The sequence below is a fragment of the Erpetoichthys calabaricus genome, chromosome 4 (assembly GCF_900747795.2).
Source record: "Erpetoichthys calabaricus chromosome 4, fErpCal1.3, whole genome shotgun sequence".
In the NCBI taxonomy this organism is placed as follows: domain Eukaryota; kingdom Metazoa; phylum Chordata; class Cladistia; order Polypteriformes; family Polypteridae; genus Erpetoichthys; species Erpetoichthys calabaricus.
Genome location: NC_041397.2, coordinates 313,118,104 through 313,142,194, shown reverse-complemented (window position 1 = coordinate 313,142,194; position 24,091 = coordinate 313,118,104). Strand labels below are relative to the sequence as shown.

The 24,091-nt window shown below is 43.6% G+C and overlaps 1 protein-coding gene across 1 annotated transcript in view; it reads right to left on the bottom strand.

The window, feature by feature from the left end:
* LOC114641150 (uncharacterized) overlaps positions 1 to 24,091 on the bottom strand; it is a 61,592-nt gene that overhangs the window by 24,534 nt on the left and 12,967 nt on the right. Inside the window, exon 2 of the mRNA XM_028790256.2 lies at positions 11,061 to 11,117. Within this exon, the coding sequence (XP_028646089.1) occupies positions 11,061 to 11,117 (57 nt within the window). The remainder of the gene's footprint in view (positions 1 to 11,060; positions 11,118 to 24,091) is intronic.

Below are 24,091 nucleotides of genomic sequence, written 5' to 3'. Positions count from 1 at the left end.
AACCCTTAACAGGCGCAGCTGAAAGAAGAAGAAGATACATTTAGAGTAACAAAGCTAAAGCAGTTATGGTATTTGGAATACTATGGCTATTCCCTGGACCATTATATGCTGCAGGTTAATTACAATCAGATGCATTACACTAATAAACAATATGCAGTTAGTTTCAGTGTATTTATAAAGCCGTGTCAGGAATGTGGATCTAAGAAAGAAAGGGTGACCACACAGGAACAGTAGCACTGCTTTGATGCTGGGTGCCGCCAGTCTGCAAAACCGAGCGGAGAAATTGCGTATGCCGGGGCATGAGGTACTGTGGAAATGTGCGTGGCTTTACGCCAAGTTTAGGTTTTATACATCGCGATTTGAGCGTGGAAATGTTCGTACACAACATTTGTACATGAGGCCCCTGGAGTCCATTTAATGAAACGAGTTCATAGGTGTGGTGGCCCAGAATGACTTTGATTGATCAAAAACACTATAAAGCTTGAGTCTGAGCTTTTGACAAGAAGCATATCCAGATGGGAATCAGGCCTCGCACAAAAGAGCTGTCTGATGAGCTACGATGGAGAATTGTTAATCTACATAAGGCTGGAAAGGGTTGCAAAGTCATCTCAAAGATTTTAGATCTTCATCAGTCTACTGTTAGGCAAGTTGTCAGTAAATGGAGACAATTTGGTATTGTGGCTACTCTGCCTAGAAGTGGGTGCCCTGCCAAGATGACCCCAAGAGCACAACGGAAAGTCAGCAATGAGGTAAAGAAGAACCCTAGAGTGACAGCAAAGGACTTGAAGAAGTCATTAGAACTGGCTAACATGTCTGTTCATGAGTGAACTATACTCGAAACATTGAACAAGAAAGGAGTCCATGGCAGGACACCAAGAAGGAAGCCACTGCTATCAAAAAAGAACATTGCTGAAAGAGCACTTGGACACTCCACAACGGTACTGTGGAGTGATGAAACCAAAACTGAACTATTTAGGAGGAACAAGCAGAACTTCATTTGACGTAAAAAGGGCACTGCGTATCAACATCAAAACATCATCCCTACAGTAAAGTATGGTGGAGGGAACATCATGATTTTGGCCTGCTTTGCTGCATCAGGGCCTGGACAGCTTGCCATCATTGAGGGGAAAATGAATTCACAAGTTTATCAACAAATTCTCCAGAATAACGTGAGGGTGTCTGTCCGTCAACTTAAGCTCAGAAGAGGCTGGGTGATGCGACAGGACAATGACCCCAAACATCGCAGCAAATCCACAGCACAATGGCTTCAGAAGAACAAACTCAGCCTTTTGGAGTGGCCCAGTCAGAGCCCAGATCTCAATCCTATTGAATGACTTGAAGAGAGAGAGCCATACACAGAAGACAACCAAAGAATATGGAAGTGTTAAGGCAGTTCTGCAGGGAAGAATGGACTCAAATTCCCCCTGCACGATGTGCAGGTCTGATCTGCAGTTACAGGAAGCGCCTGGTTGAGGTCATTGCTGCCAAAGGAGGGTCAACCAGTTATTAAATCCCAAGGTTCACTTACTTTTTCCACTACCACTGTGAATGTTGAATGCGTTTGTAAAATAAAGACATGAAAGAGTAGAAGTTTGTGTGTGTCATTGGCTTAAGCTCATTGTGTATATCAGGACCTGTGACTTAGATGAAGATCAGATCACTTTTTATGACCAATTCCTGCAGTAAACCAGATCATTCCAAAGGGTTCACATACTTTTTACTTTGACTGTATATAGTGCTTTTCTTCCTGAATAGACTACAAATCTCCTTCTCACATCCACTACAACTGTTTCTAAGTTTCTATAACATGAACCCTCAGAATCAAATCTAGAGTTAGATAAATGTCGATAAAAGTTAAGTAGGTATAATAAAATATGCACCTATGATATATCATTAATTAAAAAAGAACAAATTGGTATTAGTGGGCTCCTTTCAAAAAAACGTTAAGGGGGTGCGATTAAAACTGTTATGAAAACTTAAAGGTTGAGAAATGCTGAACTACAAGATTCCCTAAAGGCAGAAAGGTGACCATGGCAGCGGATGATGGAGCATCACAACCACCAAGAGATTACATGTACGCTGTGTAAAGGACAGCCAGGGTCCATGCCCGGCAGGGACGCCTCTGCTGCATCTGTTCCGGGGGAGCCACCACGGGCAGCTCAATACCTCCCCCGGGACGCTTGGTGGCAGCCTCCCTGGCGGATGGTGATTCCCCAGCCTGGCACATGGCTCCATGGGACATGGAGTCCTCCACAGCCTGGTTGGGGGCTTGGATGGCCGCCAGGGGGAGCTGCATGGACTTTCCAGCCCGGCTGGTCAATTCCTCAGCCCCACCCGGAAATGCAATTAGGCCCAGGTGACCGAGCACCTGGACTACGTCCAGGTGGGGTATAAAAAGACCAGCCACCACCACTCGAGAGAGCCAGAATCGGGAGGAGGAGGACTAAGCCTGAGGAGGAGTGGTGGTAAAAGGGAGAAGAGAGAGTAATTGTGAGTGTATTTGGGACTGTGTTGGGCCTGTGGGACACGGGGAAGGCGTGCCCCACGGCTGAAGAAGAAATAAAGTGTGTTTTATTTAAGTACATGCGTCTCTCTCAGTCTGTGCCGGGTCGGGCACTATATAGCGCCTTTCACAGCTGCCTATAAAAGTATTCACTTCTTTGGAAGTGAATCCAGTGGATTTCATCTGGCTGGAGGAGACTTTTTAGTGTCAAAGTGAACTAGTCTAAATAAATTAGAAATACCCATCCATCCGTTATCCAACCTGCTATAATAGGGGTGTTGAACTCCAGGGGCCAGGAGGGCCGCAGTGGCTGCAGGTTTTCATTCTAACCCTTCTCCTAATCAGTGACCAGTTTTCATTGCGAATTAACTTTTTCCCCATCACTTTAACAGCCCTGTTAGAAGAGTTCAGCTCCCTCGATTGATTCCTTTCTTCATTAAATGACAGCCAAGCAGAAATGAGATGTGAAACGAGCTAACAGACGACCAGCTAAACTGGGGCTTCAAACTCCAACCAGTTTCACTCCAGTCACTTTCTTAATGAGAAGCCGATTCTTGCTGTTAATTAAACCCATTATTTAATTCCATGGCTTGTTGCTGCTCTCATTCTGCCACAGCAGACATTTACAAAACTGTTGTTCTTCTGTTCTTTCTAATAGCACCGTCAAAATGTTTTGGTGACCTGAGAGATCAACCATACCAAGACCATCACCTCTCTTCAATTTCAGATATTATGTGATGGGCACAGGGGAGCTGGTCATGTGGTGGCTTGTTTTGTGTCTCATTATTGTTTGGCTGCTAATTAAAGAAAAAGAAACAAGTATGGGCCCCGAGTCAAGTTAATTAAAAGGAGTAATCAGCAGCAAAAACTGGTCACTAATTAAGAAGATGGTTAGAATGAAAACCCGCAGCTTCTGCGGCACTCTAGGCCTGGAGTTAGCCACCCCTGCGCTATAACCTAACTACAGGGAGCAAGGCAGAAAACAAACCCTGAGCAGGGTGCCAGCCCACCGCAGGACACACATCCACACACCAAGCACACACTAGGGATGATTCAGGATCGCCAATGCACCTAACCTGCATGTCTTTGGACTGTGGGAGAAAACCCACGCAGACACGGGGAGAACATGCAAACTCCACACAGGGAGGAAACCTAGGTCTCCTAACTGCAAGGCAGCAGCCTTACCACTGCACCACCGTGCCGCCCTAAATTAGAAATTTGAAACTGAAAATTATGTATCTCTTCAGTATTCACACCTTTCGATGTGACATGTCACTGGTGCAGCCCCTTGGTTTTAGAAGCCCATCAATGAAGGTCACCTATCTGGGGTTTCAGCTGATTGTATCTGAACATTCTCTCTTGGGATGAGTCAGTATGGTGGCCTAACATACACCATGAAGACAAAAGAACACAAGCAACTGCATGAATAGCAGAGCTTAGGGAATGGAGACAAGGACGTTGTTTCTAATATGGATGTGAGCAAAACTGGAGCACCACAAGGAACAGACTGGTTTCCTTTTCTGTTCACTCTCTACACCTCCAACTATAAAAATAACAGCAGTTCATGCCACTTACAAAACTTCTCTGCAATTCTCTTCCTCTAATGTTACAGTTAGTAGAGCGATGCTTTTCCTGCTTCCAGTTTTAGAAAGTGGGGTGCTAAGCCACCAAACTATAAGCAAGAAGCAATGGCTTTAATATACTCAGCCACATCACCAAACATGCAGTTTGCCTCTAAGCCAGAGATTGGAGTGGTGGATGCGATTATCTGTCTGCTCCATAAGGCTTATTCTCACCTGGACAAAGATGACCACACTGTGAGAATGATGTGCTTTTGATTTCTACAGTGCCTTCAATACCATCCAGCCATCCCTGTTAAACTCAGAGATATATACAGGTGATGAGCCTGTGGTGTCCTGATAATGGACTATCAGTCAGGCAGACCACCATCTGTGAGACTCAAGGACTGTGTGACACTGCAGCACCACAAAGAACAGGCCTGTTTCCTTTCCGGTTCACTCTGTACACCTCCGACTATAAAAACAACAGCAGGTTGTGCCACTTACAGAAATGATCTCTTCTTCTAATGTTACAGTTAGAAGAGCGGTGCTTTTCCTGCTTCTACTTTTAGAAAGTGGGGTGCTAAGCCACCAAACTATAAGCAAGAAGCAATGGCTTTAATATACTCGGCCACGTCAGCAAACATGCAGTTTGCCTATAAGCCAGAGATTGGAGTGGTGGATGCGATTATCTGTCTGCTCTACAAGGCTTATTTTCACCAAAGATGACCACACTGTGATGATGACGTGCTTTTGATTTCTTCAATACCATCCAGCCACCCCTGTTAAACTTAGAGATATGCGGGTGATGAGCCTGTGGTGTCCTGATAATGGACTATCAGTCAGGCAGATCACCATCTGTGAGACTCAAGGACTGTGTGAGCAACACCACGAGGAACAGGCCTGTCTGCTTTACTCTTCACTCTGTGACACATCAGACTAGAAATAGAACAGCAGGTCAGGTCCTGTGTAAAAATTCTCAGATGATTCTGCACTTATGGGGGGTATCGATAAGGGGGCTGAGACAGAAGAGAGGATTCAGAGGGAGAACTTTAGGAAATGACTGCAATTTAACATTTACATTTTCTTATTTGGCTGACACCATCATCTAAGGTGACTTACAACATTTATGATACAATTGGTTACATTTCTTTTGGTTTTCCAATTGGAAGCTCAAGTGATTCACTTGTGATCACACCGTGTCAGTAGCGTGAATTGAAGTCCAAAGACTTAACCACTACACCACATTACCAATCCTTAACAACAACGTAACATTAGCAAAACCAAGGAACTGGTTATTGACTTTCACCACACCAAAACAGCGTCTATATAGGGTCACTATTCAGGCAGTGGACGTAGAGGTCTTCCACTCCTACAAGTACTTGGGGGTCTATGATAATGACAGGTTGGAATACAGCAGAAATAGAGAAGAAAGGGCAGAGCAGGCTCTTTTTCTCTTAGGAGACTGCATTCGTTTAATGTGCATAGTGACATTGTTAATCTCTTCTACAACTCTGTGATGGCCAGTGTGGTGTGCTGTGCTGGTAACGTCACTTTAAGAGAGGCCCACCGAATCATTAAGCTAATTAACAGGGCAGACTCAGCTATGGGGCACCCTGGCATTAGTACAGGAGGAGGGAATGAAGACCAAACTGAGTGCCATTATGAACAATGCTACACATGCTTTCTATGGCACAACAACACTGAGAACTTTCAACCAACAAATCGTTCAGCAGCAATGGGTCAAGAAAGGCGACTGGAGGTCCGTTATATCAACAGCAGTACATCTGCTTAGTGCCCCACTGGTACTGCCAAGTCAGAAGGTTTCTTTCTTTTCAAATTTTCTTCCTTTTTAGTCATTCTAGTGTGTGTTCAAATCATAATGTCTATCTATCTATCTATCTATCTATCTATCTATCTATCTATCTATCTATCTATCTATCTATCTATCTATCTATCTATCTATCTATCTATCTATCTATCTATTATTATTATTATATAGTGCCTTTCATATCTATCTATCTATCTATCTATCTATCTATCTATCTATCTATCTATCTATCTATCTATTATTATTATTATTATTATTATTATTATTATTATTATTATTATTATTATTATTATATAGTGCTTTTCATATCTATCTATCTATCTATCTATCTATCTATCTATCTATCTATCTATTATTATTATTATTATTATTATATAGGCCTTTCATATCTATCTATCTATCTATCTATCTATCTATCTATCTATCTATCTATCTATCTATCTATCTATCTATCTATCTATCTATCTAGCTATCTATTATTATTATTATTATTATTATATAGTGCCTTTTATATCTATCTATCTATCTATCTATCTATCTATCTATCTATCTATTATTATTATTATTATTATTATTATATAGTGCCTTTCATATCTATCTATCTATCTATCTATCTATCTATCTATCTATCTATCTATCTATCTATCTATTTATTATTATTATTATTATTATTATTATTATTATTATATAGTGCCTTTCATATCTATCTATCTATCTATCTATCTATCTATCTATCTATCTATCTATCTATCTATTATTATTATTATTATTATTATTATTATTATTATTATTATTATATAGTGCTTTTCATATCTATCTATCTATCTATTATTATTATTACTATAGAGTGCCTTTCATATCTATCTATCTATCTATCTATCTATCTATCTATCTATCTATCTATCTATCTATCTATCTATCTATCTATTATTATTATTATTATTATTATTATTATTATTATTATATAGGCCTCTCATATCTATCTATCTATCTATCTATCTATCTATCTATCTATCTATCTATCTATCTATCTATCTATTATTATTATTATTATTATATATTGCTTTTCATATCTATCTATCTATCTATCTATCTATCTATCTATCTATCTATCTATCTATCTATCATTATTATTATTATTATTATTATTATTATTATTATTATATAGGCCTTTCATATCTATCTATCTATCTATCTATCTATCTATCTATCTATCTATTATCCATCCATCCATCCATTTTCCAACCCGCTGAATCCGAACACAGGGTCACAGGGGTCTGCTGGAGCCAATTCCAGCCAACACAGGGCACAAGGCAGGAACCAATCCTGGGCAGGGTGCCAACCCACTGCAGGACACACACAAACACACCAAGCACACACTAGGGCCAATTTAGAATCGCCAATCCACCTAACCTGCATGTCTTTGGAATGTGGGAGGAAACCGGAGCGCCCGGAGGAAACCCACGCAGACACGGGGAGAACATGCAAACTCCACGCAGGGAGGACCCGGGAATCGAACCCAGGTCCCCAGATCACCCAACTGCGAGGCAGCAGCGCTACCCACTGCGCCACCGTGCCGCCCCTATCTATTATTATTATTATTATTATTATTATTATATAGTGCCTTTCATATCTATCTATCTATCTATCTATCTATCTATCTATCTATCTATCTATCTATCTATCTATCTTTATGTCAAAAAAAATGGAAAGAAAATGGCACAACTGGAAATATAACAGAAAAACTGAAGAAATCAAGTAAGGGAGGCAACCAAGAGACCTTTGAGAACTCTAAAGGAGTCACAAGCTACAGTGGATAACATTGAAGAGACTGTGCAGACAACAACTGCTCCTGGATGCTTCACTAGTCTCAGCTTTACAGACAAAGAGAGATAACAGAGAGGACATCTTGGCAGATGGCACATGGGCGACTCTGAATTCACCTAGAAGAAAGTTCTACAGTCTGACAAGATCAACATTGAGCCCATCAAACTAAACACCATGTTACACTAAATATCACGTGATCCAAAAAATGAAGCAAGATGGTGGCAGCATCGGTTCTCAAGGGGAGCTTCTCTGCAGCAGGCCACTGAAAGCATGTGAGGGGAAAATGAGTACAGCAAAATACAAGGAAGTCCTGAGGGAAAACCTGATGTGGTCTTTGGGAAACCTGCACCTTGGGAGAACATGACAGCAAGCCCGATCATAAAGTCAAAGATTCAAAGGAATGGCTTCAAAACAACAAGGTGAATGTCCTGGAATGGCCAAGTCAGAGCCCAGATCAAAATCCAACAGGGAATCTGTGGCTGGACTTGACACGATCACCATGAGACCTGACAGAGCTGAGCAGTTTGTCCAAGATGAAGAAGAGGAGAAATAACAGAGATGATTGAGAGAGAGACCTGAGCATGCAAACTCAAGGTTGTTGTGGCTGCTGCCTGCTAAATCTTGACTTGTAGGCATTCCAGAATTATTATATCAGTTATTTTGTGATATATTTATAATTAATTTAGGCCACTGCATAGACATCTGTTTTCACTTTGACATTTATGTTGATCAGTGCCATAAAATATAAATAAACCCACTGTTATATAACAAGAAATTAGTAAAGTGTTGGAGGGGGTGCATTATTTTACAGGCACTGTAGAACCTTTCCACACTCAAGACCAATCCAAGGCACTTCACAAGTACAACTTAGATTTTTCAGTTGTACCAATGTGAAGACTTTAGGTGATGCACTTCAAGTGGGGTGAAGGGATTGAAACTGACTCTGTGACCTTGTTGGGTTATATAGTACCTTCTCTCTTCTGTAAACCACTCAGCTGACTTCGTTAGCTTTACTTTGTGACGTGAATCCTGGCAACTGCAGCGATTTACTTGGAATCACAATCGGGGAATTGTCATAATTGAGCAATTCAGAACTTTAACCACTAGGTGGAGACACATCGAACAGCTGCATTAAAAAACTCACACAGCCCATCAAGGTTTCACATTAAGATTTTATTCATTCCGAATTATTGTGATGTACAGTTCAAGCTTATTATTCTTATCTGTAAAAATCTTATGGTTGTGTGTAGTGATGGCTGTCATATTGTAGGTTGCCTCTCAGCTTATTTTCATATTTATGTGTAATAATGTTTTAAATGTTTTACTTTTCAGCAGGAAACAAAATTTCCTCTTAGATAAAAAAAGTGTAACTTATCCCAACTGCTTTGTCCATATTTAGTGTTGGGTGAGTGGTGGGTTTTCCAACCAGGCTGCATTAATACAGGACATAATGTCAGTCCATTACAGGGAGATACAGTCATATGAAAAACTTTGGGAACCCCTCTCAGCCTGCATAATAATTGGCTTTCCTTTCAACAGTAAAGATAACAGTGGCAAGTCTTTCATTTCCTAGGAACATCTGAGTACTGCGGTGTTTTCCGAACAAAGATTTTTAGTGACGCAGTTTTTAGTTGTATGAAATTAAATCAAATGTGAAAAACTGGCTGTGCACAAATGTGGGTCCCCTTGTCATTGTGCTGATTTGAATGCCTGTCACTGCTCAATGCTGATTGGTTGGTTGGATGAGCTCGTTAAGCCTTGAACTTCATAGACAGGTGTGTCCATCATGAGATATAAAGGTATTTAAGGTGGTCAATTACAAGTTGTGCTTCATTCCCTTTGACTCTCCTCTGAAGAGCGACAGCATGGGATCCTCAAAGCAACTCTCCAAAGATCTGAAAACAAAGATTGTTGAGTCCCATGGTTTAGGAAAAGGCTACAAAAAGCCATCTCAGAGGTTTAAACTGTCAGTATCAACTGTAAGGAATGTCATCAGGAAATGGAAGGCCACAGGCACAGTTGCTGTTAAACCCAGCAGGTCTGGCAGGCCAATAAAAATACAGGAGCGGCATATGAGCAGGATTGTGAGAATGGTGACAGACAACCCACAGATCACCTCCAAAGACCTGCAAGAACATCTTGCTGCAGATGGTGTATCTGTACATCATTCTACAATTCAGCACAATTTGCACAAAGAACATCTGTATGGCAGGGTGATGAGAAAGAAGCCCTTTCTGCACTCACGCCACAAACAGAGTCGCTTGTTGTATGCCAATGCTCATTTAGACAAGCCAGATTCATTTTGGAAGAAAGTGTTTTGGACTGATGAGACAAAAATGGAGTTATATGGTCAGAACAAAAAGCTCTTTGCATGGTGGGAGAAGAACACCGCATTCCAAGAAAAACACCTGCTACCTACTGTCACATTTGGTCAAATCATGCTGTGGGGCTGTGTGGCTAGTTCAGGGAATGGGGCCCTTGTTAAATTCGAGGGTCGGAGGAATTCAACCCAAGATCAACAAATTCTTCAGGATAATGTTCAAGCATCAGTCACAAAGTTGAAGTTACGCAGGGGTTGGATATTCCAACAAGACAATGACCCAAAACACAGTTGGAAATCTACAAAGGCATTCATGCAGAGGGAGAAGTACAATGTTCTGGAATGGCCGTCACAGTCCCCTGACTTGAATATCATTGAAAATCTATGGGATGATTTGAAGCAGGCTGTCCATCAAATTTAGCTGAACTGGAGAGATTTTGTATGAAGAATGGTCAGAAATACCTCCATCCAGAATCCAGACGCTCATCAGAGGCTATAGGAGGACAGCGTCTAGAGGCTGTTAGATTTACAAAAGGAGGCTCAACTAAGTATTGATGTCATATCTCTGTTGGGGTGCCCACATTTATACACCTGTCTAATTTTGTTATGATGCATATTGCATATTTTCTGTTAATCCAATAAACTTAATGTCACTACTGAAATCCTACTGTTTCCATAAGGCATGTCAGATATTAAAAGGAAGTTCAGCCAATGAGAAACAATAATCCAAAGAATTAAGAGGGGGTCCCAAACTTTTTCATATGACTGTATATGTACAGTAGGCAAAAACTTACCGTCAGTATCAAATGATTCATCTAAAAGACCTCTCTCTGTGTTGTGGGCAGAAAACCCACCTGGAGAGAGGGAGAACATCAGAACCGTATGGACATTGACTGGGCAGTGGGTTTAAAATCAGGACAGAGGATCTGTGTTATAGCCCAACCATTGCTCCACCATGCCACCCAGACTTTATTCAGCAGCTTCTGATATTTTGTCAACAGCTTGAAAAAGGAGACTTACATGGAATGAAGTGCAGGATCTGGACCACCAGACAGAAAGTTAACAAGTCCTTCATCTCTACAGGAAAAAAGGGGAAAAAATGGAATTTTATTAGTCTATAAATTTGAGAGTCATTTTCCTTGTCTCCCCAGCACAAAGACAAGCATTTATTGTGGCCATCATGAGAGCTGAGGCCTCCAGCTCACAACCGAGTGAGTTTCCCAGATAACTGTATTGATTCATCACATAATTAATGGATAAACTAGTCATATTAGTCTAGGCAACAAGGTTAGAAAATGTCCAAATGGACTGGACAAAGACCTGTATTCAATAAATACCACCTTACATAGGGAATGACTACCCAGCGCTTAACATGAACTCATCTAGTGAGTGAAATGAATCAGTGGAGACACCAGACCTGCCATCATGTGGAACCAGGGAGAAGAAAGGGACCAGAAGTGAAGATTAGTGCCACCCTGTGCTCACTGGAGCCCATAGCTCTGCAGAAGGACCTCCATATGTGGTCAACATTCTGGGTCTGCATAGGCGATGTGGCCGTACACCACCTTGGAGTCAGACATGTCATAAGCATTAGGCCAGCAGGGAGCTCATATCATCGGCCTTCATTCTAATTCTGATGTGTTTTTGTCTTCCCTTAAAAGAAACGTGTTTCTTAATTGTGACATGTAACTCTGGGCTAAGGGAGCACAGTGGCACAGTGATTAGCGTGACTGCCTCACAGATCTTAGACACGGGGCTTGCACTGCCGCCTCATCTCTCTGTCTGCCTGTTGTTCTCAGGATTAAAATGGTTGTATATTACCCTCAGAATGGACCCACTGTGGCTCTGTGCGGGCATGAGAGTGCCATGTTGGACTGGCATCATGACACATGTTCCTTCCTGCTTTGCACCCAATATTTTTTTAGGCTCCAATCTTTGTGACCTTCTTTTGGCACTTAGTGGACCTTCAGATGAAAGAATGGATGGGACCTCTGGGCAGCAGAATTAGCAGCATCTTTCATCATTTTTTTTATCACTAACATGTTACAGAATATTCTGTAGAAAAGGAACCATATAACATAACAATGAATTTACTAGTACCCTTTCTGGTAATAATTATCATGAAAGCAGATATAGAAAATAAACCAGAAGGAATGGAATAAAGTTCTGACAGTGCCCTCTATTCATTTGAGTGAAGAAGAATGAATAGCTGAGCATTGTCATGTACTGACTTGTGGCAAAGGTGGCATCATATACCAATGCCCCATTTAAAGTCACTGAGCTCTTCATTACGAGCCATTTTTTGTCATTGGAGATTGCATGGCTACATGCTGATTTGATGCACCTGTTCATGAAATACCTGAACGCAATCATTTAGAGAAGGTCACATATTGTGGCCATATAGTGTCAGATAAAACATGGGGTGCGGATCAATAGAGTGATACGACTTTAAAAACATTAAATGAAATAAAGAGAGATTCACCTAGGAAAGCCCTTAAACACTCCACTCATTATTTCAAAAAAGAGTATTAGACTTAATAATGTAAATTCCACCGGAATTGGTCATTAGAGGACAGGTCAGCCAGTCAGCCTAACACAGGGTCACGGGGGTCTGCTGGAGCCAATCCCAGCCAGCACAGGGCTCAAGGCAGGAACAAACCCCATGCAGGGCGCAAACACCCACACACTATGGACAATTTAGGATCGCCAATGCACCTAACCTGAATGCCTTTGGACTGTGGGAGGAAACCGGAGCACCCGGAGGAAACCAACGCAGACACTGGGAGAACATGCAAACTCCACGCAGGGATGACCCGGGAAGCTACAGTACCTACTGCTCCACCGTGCAGCCACCCCTAGATAAATGGTACGCTAACAAATAATGTTAATAATATAATCATAATAAAAAAGCAAATTAATCTAAAGGCAGTGGCCTGTTGGTAAGGCGTTGTCCTGATCTGTTTTTTTTTTTTAGTTCGTTGCTCGTTTCTCGTTCGTGTTTCTAGCTTTGCCCCTCGCAGAAGTTCTCCCGCATGCTGACATCCCGGACTGCCATTGCTGCTTCATTTACCGCGTCTGCTCAGCTCCTCCTCACTATAACGTTTGTTTGTTGAGTATGCAAACTGGAAGAGTCAATGCAGCACAAAGTCTTGCTTTTTTAATTAGAGGGTACAATTGGAGGAGTTTCAGCGTAAAGACCTTAATGTCAACTTGACCCTTCTAACTGTATTGCTGTATTCGTGCCCACCGGTCGCTGAATGCTGCCCAGCCAAAGAATTTCCATTGACGTTGTACAGGAAAGCTCAAAATGTGTACTTACTTGAATTATTTAGATTACAAAAAATGAGGAACCTGCCAGTCTATCACAAGTAAAGGCGAACCGCTACCTGCAGTGAACCGGAAAAACAAACCGCTCAGCCGCTCCAGGGAAGATCCGCCTGCCCGTGAAAAGTGGAACACAAAGATGTCCCGGGACTACTGGGGCAGACTGAGCAAGACACGCTCAAAAATGAACTGTTGGGTATGTCCACTTTATGTATCTAATTTACATTACTTTACCTTCATTTTTACTAGTTACGTTAACGTAAATATGTTTGCTAAAAGAAAATGTTAAAACAAAGCAATCAGATGATTTTCTTTCAACAGAGGCATAATTCGTCTGAGTGACTGTTGTCATTACTCACATATTTTATGTTAATCTCACTTAAAATTAAATTCCTCAAAACACGTTATTCCCATTTTACATATACACAGTTAACTCGCTTTCCAATATTTGCATAAAGTATCTGTCTGTTATATAGTGTCTTTCGTATGTATGTATGTATGTATAAGTGTGTGTGTATGTGTATATATATATATATATATATATATATATATATATATATATATATATATATAGCATTTATTTGACAGTAAACTATTTCAACCATTCTATGATCTGCTCCTCACAAACTGAGGGCACCGTGGCGGATGTTAGCAGATTGCTGGCCAATCACAAGCGTAACCACCCATACAATCAGATTGTGACACAGACTACGAATGCCGTGAATATATATATATATATATATATATCCTGCTGAAAAAAATTATAGGAACATTTTTTAATCTGAGTATAGCATCAAGTCAATGAAACTTGGGCTGCTGATCAGCTCAGTGAAGTAGCAGAGGACCTTGTTCATCAGTTGCAGCTGCTTTGGTGCACTAGAGGGGCAACAATCAGATAGACGACCCCCAAAACTGGAATGAATGGTTTAACAGTTGGAGGCCACTGACATTTTTCCCTCCTCATCTGTTTTGTCACTCGTTTTGCATTTGGCTACGCTCAGTGTCACACACAGGCCATACGTGGAGCCTACAGAGGTGGCAAACATAGCCCAACTTCTCCAGGATGGCACATCAATACGTGTAACTGCCAGAAGGCTTGCTGTGTCTCCCAGCACAGTCTCAAGGGCATGGAAGAAATTCCAGGAGACAGACAGTTACTCTAAGAGAGCTGGACAGGGCCCCTCGTAGAAGGTCCTTAACCCATCAGCAGGACCCACCAGTATCTGCTCCATTGGGCAAGGAGGAAAAGGAGGAGCACTGGTATAGCCTACAAAATGACCTCCAGCAGGCAGGCCACTGGTGTGAATGTCTCTGAGCAAACAATCAGAAACAGACTTCATGAGGGTGGCCTGAGGGCCTGACGTCCTCTAGTGGGCACTGTGGAGCTCGATTGGCATTTGCCATAGAATACCAGAATTGGCAGGTCCAACACTGGCGAGCGCCCTGTGCTTTTCACAGATCAGAGCAGGTTCACCCTGAGCACATGTGACAGACATTAAAGGGTCTGGAGAAGCCGTGGAGAACATTATGCTGCTTGTAACATTGTTCAGCATGACCGGTTTGGCGGTGGGTTAGTGATGGTATATCTGTGGAGGCATATCCATGGAGGGACGCACAGACCTCTACAGGCTTGACAACGACACCTTACAGTGCACCCAGAAAGTATTCACAGCGCATCACTTTTTCCACATTTTGTTATGTTACAGCCTTATTCCAAAATTGATTAAATTCATTTTTTTCCTCAGAATTTTACACATGGACGGCACGGTGGCGCAGTGGGTAGCGCTGCTGCCTCGCAGTTGGGAGATCTGGGGACCTGGGTTCGCTTCCCGGGTCCTCCCTGCATGGAGTTTGCATGTTTTCCCCGTGTCTGCGTAGGTTTCCTCCGGGCGCTCCGGTTTCCTCCCACAGTCCAAAGACATGCAGGTTAGGTGGATTGGCAATTCTAAATTGGCCCTAGTGTGTGCTTGGTGTGTGGGTGTGTTTGTGTGTGTCCTGCGGTGGGTTGGCACCCTGCCCAGGATTGTTTCCTGCCTTGTGCCCTGTGTTGGCTGGGATTGGCTCCAGCAGGCCCCCGTGACCCTGTGTTCGGACTCAGCGGGTTGGAAAATGGATGAATGGATTTTACACACAACACCCCATAATGACAACGTGAAAAAAGTGTACTTGAGGTTTTTGCAAATTTATTAAAAATAAAAAAACTGAGAAATCCCATGTCCATAAGTATTCACAGCCTTTGCTCAATACTTTGTCGATGCACCTTTGGCAGCAATTCCAGCCTCAAGTCTTGTTGAATATGATGCCACAAGCTTGGCACACCTATCCTTGGCCAGTTTCGCCCATTCCTCTTTGCAGCACCTCTCAAGCTCCATCAGGTTGGATGGGAAGCGTCGGTGCACAGCCATTTTAAGATCTCTCCAGAGATGTTCAATCAGATTCAAGTCTGGGCTCTGGCTGGGCCACTCAAGGACATTCACAGAGTTGTCCTGAAGCCACTCCTTTGATATCTTGGCTGTGTGCTTAGGGTCGTTGTCCTGCTGAAAGATGAACCGTCGCCCCTGTCTGAGGTCAAGAGCACTCTGGAGCAGGTTTTCATCCAGGATGTCTCTGTACATTGCTGCAGTCATCTTTCCCTTTATCCTGACTAGTCTCCCAGTTCCTGCCACTGAAAAACATCCCCACAGCATGATGCTGCCACCACCATGCTTCACTGTAGGGATGGTATTGGCCTGGTGATGAGCGGTGCCTGGTTTCCTCCAAAAGTCAGTGACGCCTGGCATTCACACCAAAGAGTTCAATCTTTGTCTCATCAGACCACAGAATTTTCTTTCTCATGGTCTGAGAGTCCTTCTGGTGCCTTTTGGCAAACTCCAGGTGGGCTGCCATGTGCCTTTTACTAAGGAGTGGCTTCCGTCTGGCCACTCTACCATACAGGCCTGATTGGTGGATTGCTGCAGAGATGGTTGTCCTTCTGGAAGGTTCTCCTCTCTCCACAGAGGACCTCTGGAGCTCTGACAGATTGACCATCGGGTTCTTGGTCACCTCCCTGACTAAGGCCCTTCTCCCCTGATCACTCAGTTTAGATGGCCGTCCAGCTCTAGGAAGAGCCCTGGTGGTTTCGAACTTCTTCCACTTACGGATGATGGAGGCCACTGTGCTCATTGGGACCTTCAAAGCAGCAGAAATTTTTCTGTAACCTTCCCCAGATTTGTGCCTCAAGACAATCTTGTCTCAGAGGTCTACAGACAATTCCTTTGGCTTCATGCTTGGTTTGTGCTCTGACATGAACTGTCAACTGTGGGACCTTCTATAGACAGGTGTGTGCCTTTCCAAATCATGTCCAGTCAACTGAATTTACCACAGGTGGACTCCAATGAAGCTGCAGAAACATCTCAAGGATGATCAGGGGAAACAGGAGGCACCTGAGCTCAATTTTGAGCTTCATGGCAAAGGCTGTGTATACTTATGTACATGGGATTTCTCAGTTTTTTTATTTTTAATAAATTTGCAAAAACCTCAAGTAAATATTTTTCACGTTGTCATTATGGGGTGTTGTGTGTAGAATTATGAGGAAAAAAATGAATTTAATCCATTTTGGAATAAGGCTGTAACATAACAAAATGTGGAAAAAGAGATGCGCTGTGAATACTTTCCGGATGCACTGTAACTGCCATTAGGTATCGGGATGAAATCCTTGGCCCCATTGTCAGACCCTGTGCTGGTGCAGTGGGTCTTGGGTTCCACTTGGAGCACAACAATGCCCGGCCTAATGTGTTCGCAAGAGGATGAAGGAATTGTTACCATTGACTGACCCCCCACGCTCACTCGCCTGACCTCAATCCAATAGAACACCTCTGGGTGGGACATTATGTTTCGCTCCATCTGACACCTCAGACTGTCCAGGAGCTCAGTGATGCCCTGGTCCAGATCTGGGAGGAGATATCTTGTGACACCATACGTCGTCTCATTAGGATGTTGTCAGACATGGCATACAAGCAGGGTGGGGGGATGTTTGGGGTGGGGTGAATACAAACTACTGAGTACGATTTGGAGTAGCTGCAATCAGATTTCAGCAAATGGACTCGCCTGCCTGCCACTGTATCATTTTGTTCCCTTTGATTTTGAAGGTGTCTTTCAATTCAACCCTCTGTAGGTTGATCATTTTCATTTCCATCAAACAACATGGCATCCTTTAGCTCCTAACACATTACCATATCAGTTCATATCAGTATACAGTAGATACCCAGCAGGATTGTTTTTCCCATTAAGACCTGATGTGTTTTCAAAGTGTTCCTTTAATTGTTTTGAGCAGTTTATATAGAAATGGCTGTGAGAAGTTGCATCAGGCTGGAATGAGTCCTTCAAGTATGAACTGACCTATCATCAGTGGCAGGGGTGCCAGTGCTGCGAAAGTGCTGCATGGGCACCCAGAAGTACTCCAGATATCCCTGGATCTTCTTCTGGCAGCACTTTCAAGTATGAAGGAAGTGCTTCCATCCAAGGTCTCTGTAATTGTCCCAGGCACACCCTGGCCCTGATGCAATCCAGGGGGGCTGCCTTCTTGTGTCCTGGGGGAGGTATTGTCTCTCACCCGGTCCTTCCAACAGTAGGGCATCCTGACCGGGCAAGGCCCGCGGCTATCTGTCACACTGCTCATTCCCTTAGCTGAGGCTCATAGGGTGAAGCGAAGTGACCCGACCTGCGAGGGCTGTCTTCCAGCCGAATAGGGCGCCAACATACCTCCTTTCATGGTTCCTCCCTGAAAAAGGAAACCAAGAGAAGGGCGGGGAGATGCTGCTGCTACACCATCCCTTGGCATTCTTCCTAACGCTGTATCGCCATTCAAAACAATGGCGCTCCCCTCCTTGTCCCCGTGCCCTCCCGACAGGTTGGGAAACTCCGCTCCGCCTTGTCCCCAGCCAGGTTCAGGGCTTTTCTCTACCTCTGCGGAGTGTGATCCTTCATTGCAGGTGAGCACACAGGGTCACGCTGCACATTGTTAGGAGACCCAGTCTTCCCTTTCTGGATCTTCTTCCTGCTCTGGGGCACAACAACAGTTTTTGTCTCCCTATGGGATAAAAAGAGACCCCGCTCCATCTGTGCCCCTGTGGATTTCTGTGAGGCCACGGCCGGCACTTGGGGTGGAGCACTCTGGCAGCCGGCACTTACCAGCCGGCTCCTTGCATGAACCTCTGCCGGTTCTGTTCCCACAGCACAATTGGTTGTCATAGGTGCCTCCACTGTAGGGTTTGCGGTTACTTGGCGACCGGAACTGACCACTACCAGCGCCATTTTGTTCTGCACCCCTCTTTCCTTTATGGTACATACTGCTGTATCACATCAGCTGGAGAGTCCAGCACTGTGCCACCTCAGCTACTCTTGCACCACCTTCACGGGTGTGTCGACCCTCCTCTCCAGCTTCTCAGTTATCTGCTGGAGCAGACTCTGAACCTGCAACAGAGACTGTACAGGCTGGAGCATGCCCTACAGCTCGCATACAGCAGACAACAGGTTAATCTTCTCGACTGGCACAGTTTCTCTTATCCAAATCCGCCTGTTGGCCATGCACCTCCTGTACAGGCCTTGTCGAGTGTCTCTCGGGAGTAGAGTGAAAGTCCCCCGTCCCTGCCTGTCCCACTTTAGCAGCGGGACCCCGGTACACGCCCTTCACCCTTTAACCTGCTTCGTGGATTGTTTTCTGGCATTCCACTGCCCCCTCCTCTGCCGGATTGATCCCGTCGGGACAAGATTCTAGGAGCTCTTCTCCCAGATACAGTTCATCCGTGAGCAGCGGGTCTGCGTCTTCTCTGTCATCTTCCCAGGAATCGGAATCCTTGGGCCAGCAATACGCATGCGGGCGATCTCCCCATACGAGGTAGGCACAGGGAACAGTGCTACAACACTCCCGGGGCAAACTGTCCCTGGGTCCGAAAACTATTTCCTGGAGGCAGCTTCTCTTGCCTGTCCCTTTCTTCAGGCAAACCAATCCCTTTACCAACGATGGGATTTATCGTGTTGCCTTCTGTCTCTGGGTTGTGCCTGGCCTTCTATTTTCCAGTCAGAGGGGCATGGTGCTTCCATGGATCTTCAGCGGTCTATATGGTGAGCCGCTGATGGTTAAGCAAACGTGCCGACCTGCCATGTCGGGCTGACCACAAAATTTTTGTTTTAACAAGGGTCCCCTGCCAGTTAAGAGCCAGGAAGTACCATCTGAGATGCCATTGTGGAAATCAACCACAACACAAGTCCAATCACAGAGACACACAAGTCCAAGCACACACATTTTATTTCTTTTTCTTTTTCCTTCACAGCACACAATGCCCACAATTCTCCCACAAGTAATGCTCTGTCCTTTTCTTTCCTGTTCTCTTTCTTTCTTTTCTTTTCTTTTGCAGCCACTTTTCCTCTCCTTGCAAGTTATGTTTTCTGGCTCCTTGAATGGAGTGAGGTGGCCTCTTTTATATTGCACCTCAAAGTGCTCCATGTGCTCCCTGATAATTATCCGGCAGAACTTACAGGTGTGGTGGAAGTGCTACCGTCCAAGGCTCCATAATTGTCCAGGCACACCCTGGAGGTGGCCACAGGCCCCAGCAGGGTTGAATTTCCAAGCTCCAAGCCCGTGGCCCTGATGCAATCCAGGGGGGCTGCCTTCTCGTGTCCCGGGGAAGGTATTGTCTCCCTCCCGGTCCTTCCAACAGAAGGGCGTCCCAACTATTTACAGTCATATGAAAAAGTTTGGGAACCCCTCTCAGCCTGCATAATAATTGACTCTCCTTTCAACACAAAAGATAACAGTGGTCTGTCTTTCATTTCCTAGGAACATCTGAGTACTGCGGTGTTTTCTGAAGAAAGATTTTTAGTGATGCAGTATTTAGTTGTATGAAATTAAATCAAATGTGAAAAACTGGCTGTGCACAAATGTGGGTCCCCTTGTCATTGTGCTGATTTGAATGCCTGTCACTGCTCAATGCTGATTACTTGTAACACCAAATTGGTTGGATGAGCTCGTTATGCCTTCATAGACCGGTGAGTCCCATCATGAGATATAAAGGTATTTAAGGTGGTCAATTGCAAGTTGTGCTTCCTTCCCTTTGACTCTCCTCTGAAGAGTGACAGCATGGGATCCTCAAAGCAACTCTCCAAAGGTCTGAAAACAAAGATTGTTGAGTCTCCTGGTTTAGGGGAAGGCTACAAAAAGCCATCTCAGAGGTTTAAACTGTCAGTCAACTGTAAGGAATGGAATCAGGAAATGGAAGGCCACAGGCACAGTTACTGTTAAACCCAGCAGGTCTGGCAGGCCAAGAAAAATCCAGGAGCGGCATATGAGCAGGATTGTGAGAATGGTGACAGACAACCCACAGATCACCTCCAAAGACCTGCAAGAACATCTTGCTGCAGATGGTGTATCTGTACATCGTTCTTCAATTTACCGGAATTTGCACAAAGAACATCTGTATGGCAGGGTGATGAGAAAGAAGCCCTTTCTGCACTCACACTACAAACAGAGTCGCTTGTTGTATGCCAATGCTCATTTAAACAAGCCATATTCATTTTGTAACAAAGTGCTTTGCACTGATGAGACAAAAATGGAGTTATTTGGTCATAACAAAAAGCGCTTTGCATGGTGGAAGAAGAATACAGCATTCCAAGAAAAACACCTGCTACCTACTGTCAAATTTTCTGGAGGTTCCATCATGCTGTGAGGCTGTGCGGCTAGTTCAGGGACTGGCGCCTTTGTTAAAGCTGAGGGTCGGATGAATTCAACCCAATATCAACAAATTCTTCAGGATAATGTTCAAGCATCAGTCACAAAGTTGAAGTTACGCAGGGGTTGGATATTCCAACAAGACAATGACCCAAAACACAGTTGGAAATCTACAAAGGCATTCATGCAGAGGGAGAAGTACAATGTTCAGGAATGGCCGTCACAGTCCCCTGACTTGAATATCATGGAAAATCTATGGGATGATTTGAAGCAGGCTGTCCATCAAATTTAGCTGAACTGGAGAGATTTTGTATGAAGAATGGTCAGAAATACCTCCATCCAGAATCCAGACACTCATCAAAGGCTATAGGAGGACAGCGTCTAGAGGACAAAAGGAGGCTCAACTAAGTATTGATGTCATATCTCTGTTGGGGTGCCCACATTTATGCACCTGTCTAATTTTGTTATGATGCATATTGCATATTTTCTGTTAATCCAATAAACTTAATGTCACTACTGAAATACTACTGTGTCCATAAGGAATGTCAGATATTAAAAGGAAGTTCAGCCAATGAGAAACAAAAATCCAAAGAATTAAGAGGAGTTCCCAAACTTTATGTATATAGTGCCAAGGCAAAGATGGAGTTATTTGGTCACAGTAGCAGAAGACAGGTTTGATGAAAACCCAAAGACAACTTTTGACCAAAAGAACCTGATACCAAGTAGGTCACTAACTTCAGGCTCATCTGAAAACTATGGCCTGCAGATCCCTTAGTACAGAACTTCATTTGGATTTCTATCAAACCAAACTGACTTCATCCCCATTTTAATGATGCCACAGTGCCTGTCATGGCAATACTACAGGCAAGGCAATGTATTCCACCTCATCAAATCAAATCAAAATGTATTTATAAAGCACAATTTTAAAACACCATAAGTGTCAACCAATGTGCTGTACAATAAAATCAAAAAATATCAATAATAAATCAGTAAACAAAGTACAAAATTTACATCCATCCATCCATTTTCCAACCCGCTGAATCCAAACACAGGGTCACGGGGGTCTGCTGGAGCCAATCCCAGCCAACACAGGGCACAAGGCAGGAAACAATCCCGGGCAGGGTGCCAACCCACCGCAGAACAATGGATATGATAAACTAAATAAAGTATTAATAAAATTGATACCAGTGTTACTCAAATACAGTTAAAAGCAATCGAAACAAGTATGTTTTAAGTCTTCATTTAAACATTTGGGTTGATGGTGCTGACCTAATTTCAATTGGCAGAGCATTCCATAACTTTGGTGCTAGAACTACACCCCTTATCTTCATCTTAGACTTTGGCACGACCAACAATTGCTGTTGAGAGGAACGTAAAGAGCAGATAGGTGTATACGGGACCAGTAACTCCGACAGATAGGATTGGGCAACACCATTTAGCAACTTTTAAACCAAAAGTAAAATTTTAAAATGAATCCTAAATTCAACTGGGAGCCAATGAAGCGAGGCCAGAATTGGAGTAACGGACACAACATTCTGAGACCCAGTAAGAAAAAGAGCAGCAGCATTCTGAGCATTGATCAGCATTGATCAGCTCTCATGGTGCACACGCAACGGGCAGAAGCACAAAGGACATCCCTCTAACACACAAACTAATGAAATGCTGGGGATGGAGGATCTAGCTTATTCTTTTATGTGACATGTAGGGAGGAGAAAAGGTACAGTATGTCCCTTGAGATGCTCTAAAGGCAGAAATGTAGATACAGTATTTAATTTTAATGATAAGCAGCGTTCTGCGTAAGGTCAGCGCGGCCCCCCGATTCGCCCTACAAAAGGGATGTGCCTGTGCCAGATATCACTCTCATAAACTCTCCTAAACTGCTTTGATCTTTTCAGTTTTCCTTTGTAACCCTCTGGTAGACATGGCCAGCTAACATTCACAAAAATAACTTGATGAAGGCCAGTTACTGTACAGTATATGGAGTACCAGTTGTTCCCAAATTAAATCATCATACGCTATACAATAAGCTTGACAGATAAATTGTTTCAGTGAAGTCAAAAATATGAAACTATTTTCCCACACCTACTTATCAGTCCATGAGTCAATGCGTCCGTAACCCCATCACCTTTTTTACAAAGCAAACAAGAGTGCACATCAAAGTAACAAAAGGTGTGAGAAATGACGAGCACACAAACTCTGAAGCTTCCCTACAAGCCCGGCTCATTTAATAAAATGAAGCCCTTTCAGCTTCTGTGGTCTCAGACACTTCTCTATTTTTAAATTTCCAGGCTTGTTCATGATGTTGAGGAGCTAAGGGCCTTCTGTGACTCACTCATATGTGCTGGTCGCAGACCTAAGTTGTGTCATAAGCCTTTATTTATCTCCACGGGTCACTTGGCTCCAGTGTAAGATGTCCATTCTAGGGCAGCCCTTGGCCTTCAGTTCATTTATTTAAATCTTCTCAAACCCATTTGGTTCAGGATGGCTCTCGGTGTAAGGCATGAAAAAGCTCTGGATGGAGAGCCTGTCCATTGCTGAGTCTGATTAGATAAATCAGACTTCATTTTTAACAGCAGTGATGAGTCTCGGTTTAAAGATTCATCCAAGGATGCGGTGGGACACATCGTCAGTGATGTGTCCCAAGGTCATCAGGTGTTTTGGGTTTTGCAACATCAGACACCCTCGCTCAGGTGACCCAGCCAGGGTTAATCAGGCCCTGGATTGTGTCCCAGCAGCAATGGCCCACGATTCAGACCTCCTGATCCAAAGCCACCTGGAGACCCTCTCTGCAGCCACTGTGGTGGACTTTATGGCTCTCTTTTTTTGCAGCTCCTGTGATGCCAAGAAGGGTGTAGAACTTGCATAAAGAGTGGCCAGCAAAGCCTCTACACCCCACCTCAATGAGCTCACAACAAGCATTCCAGCCACTCCTTTGACATGGTAGTTGGACCGTTTTCGTTCGTTAGCCTCTTCAATGCGGTCCTCCCAAGGTACTGTCAACTCCACTATAAGCACCTGCTTT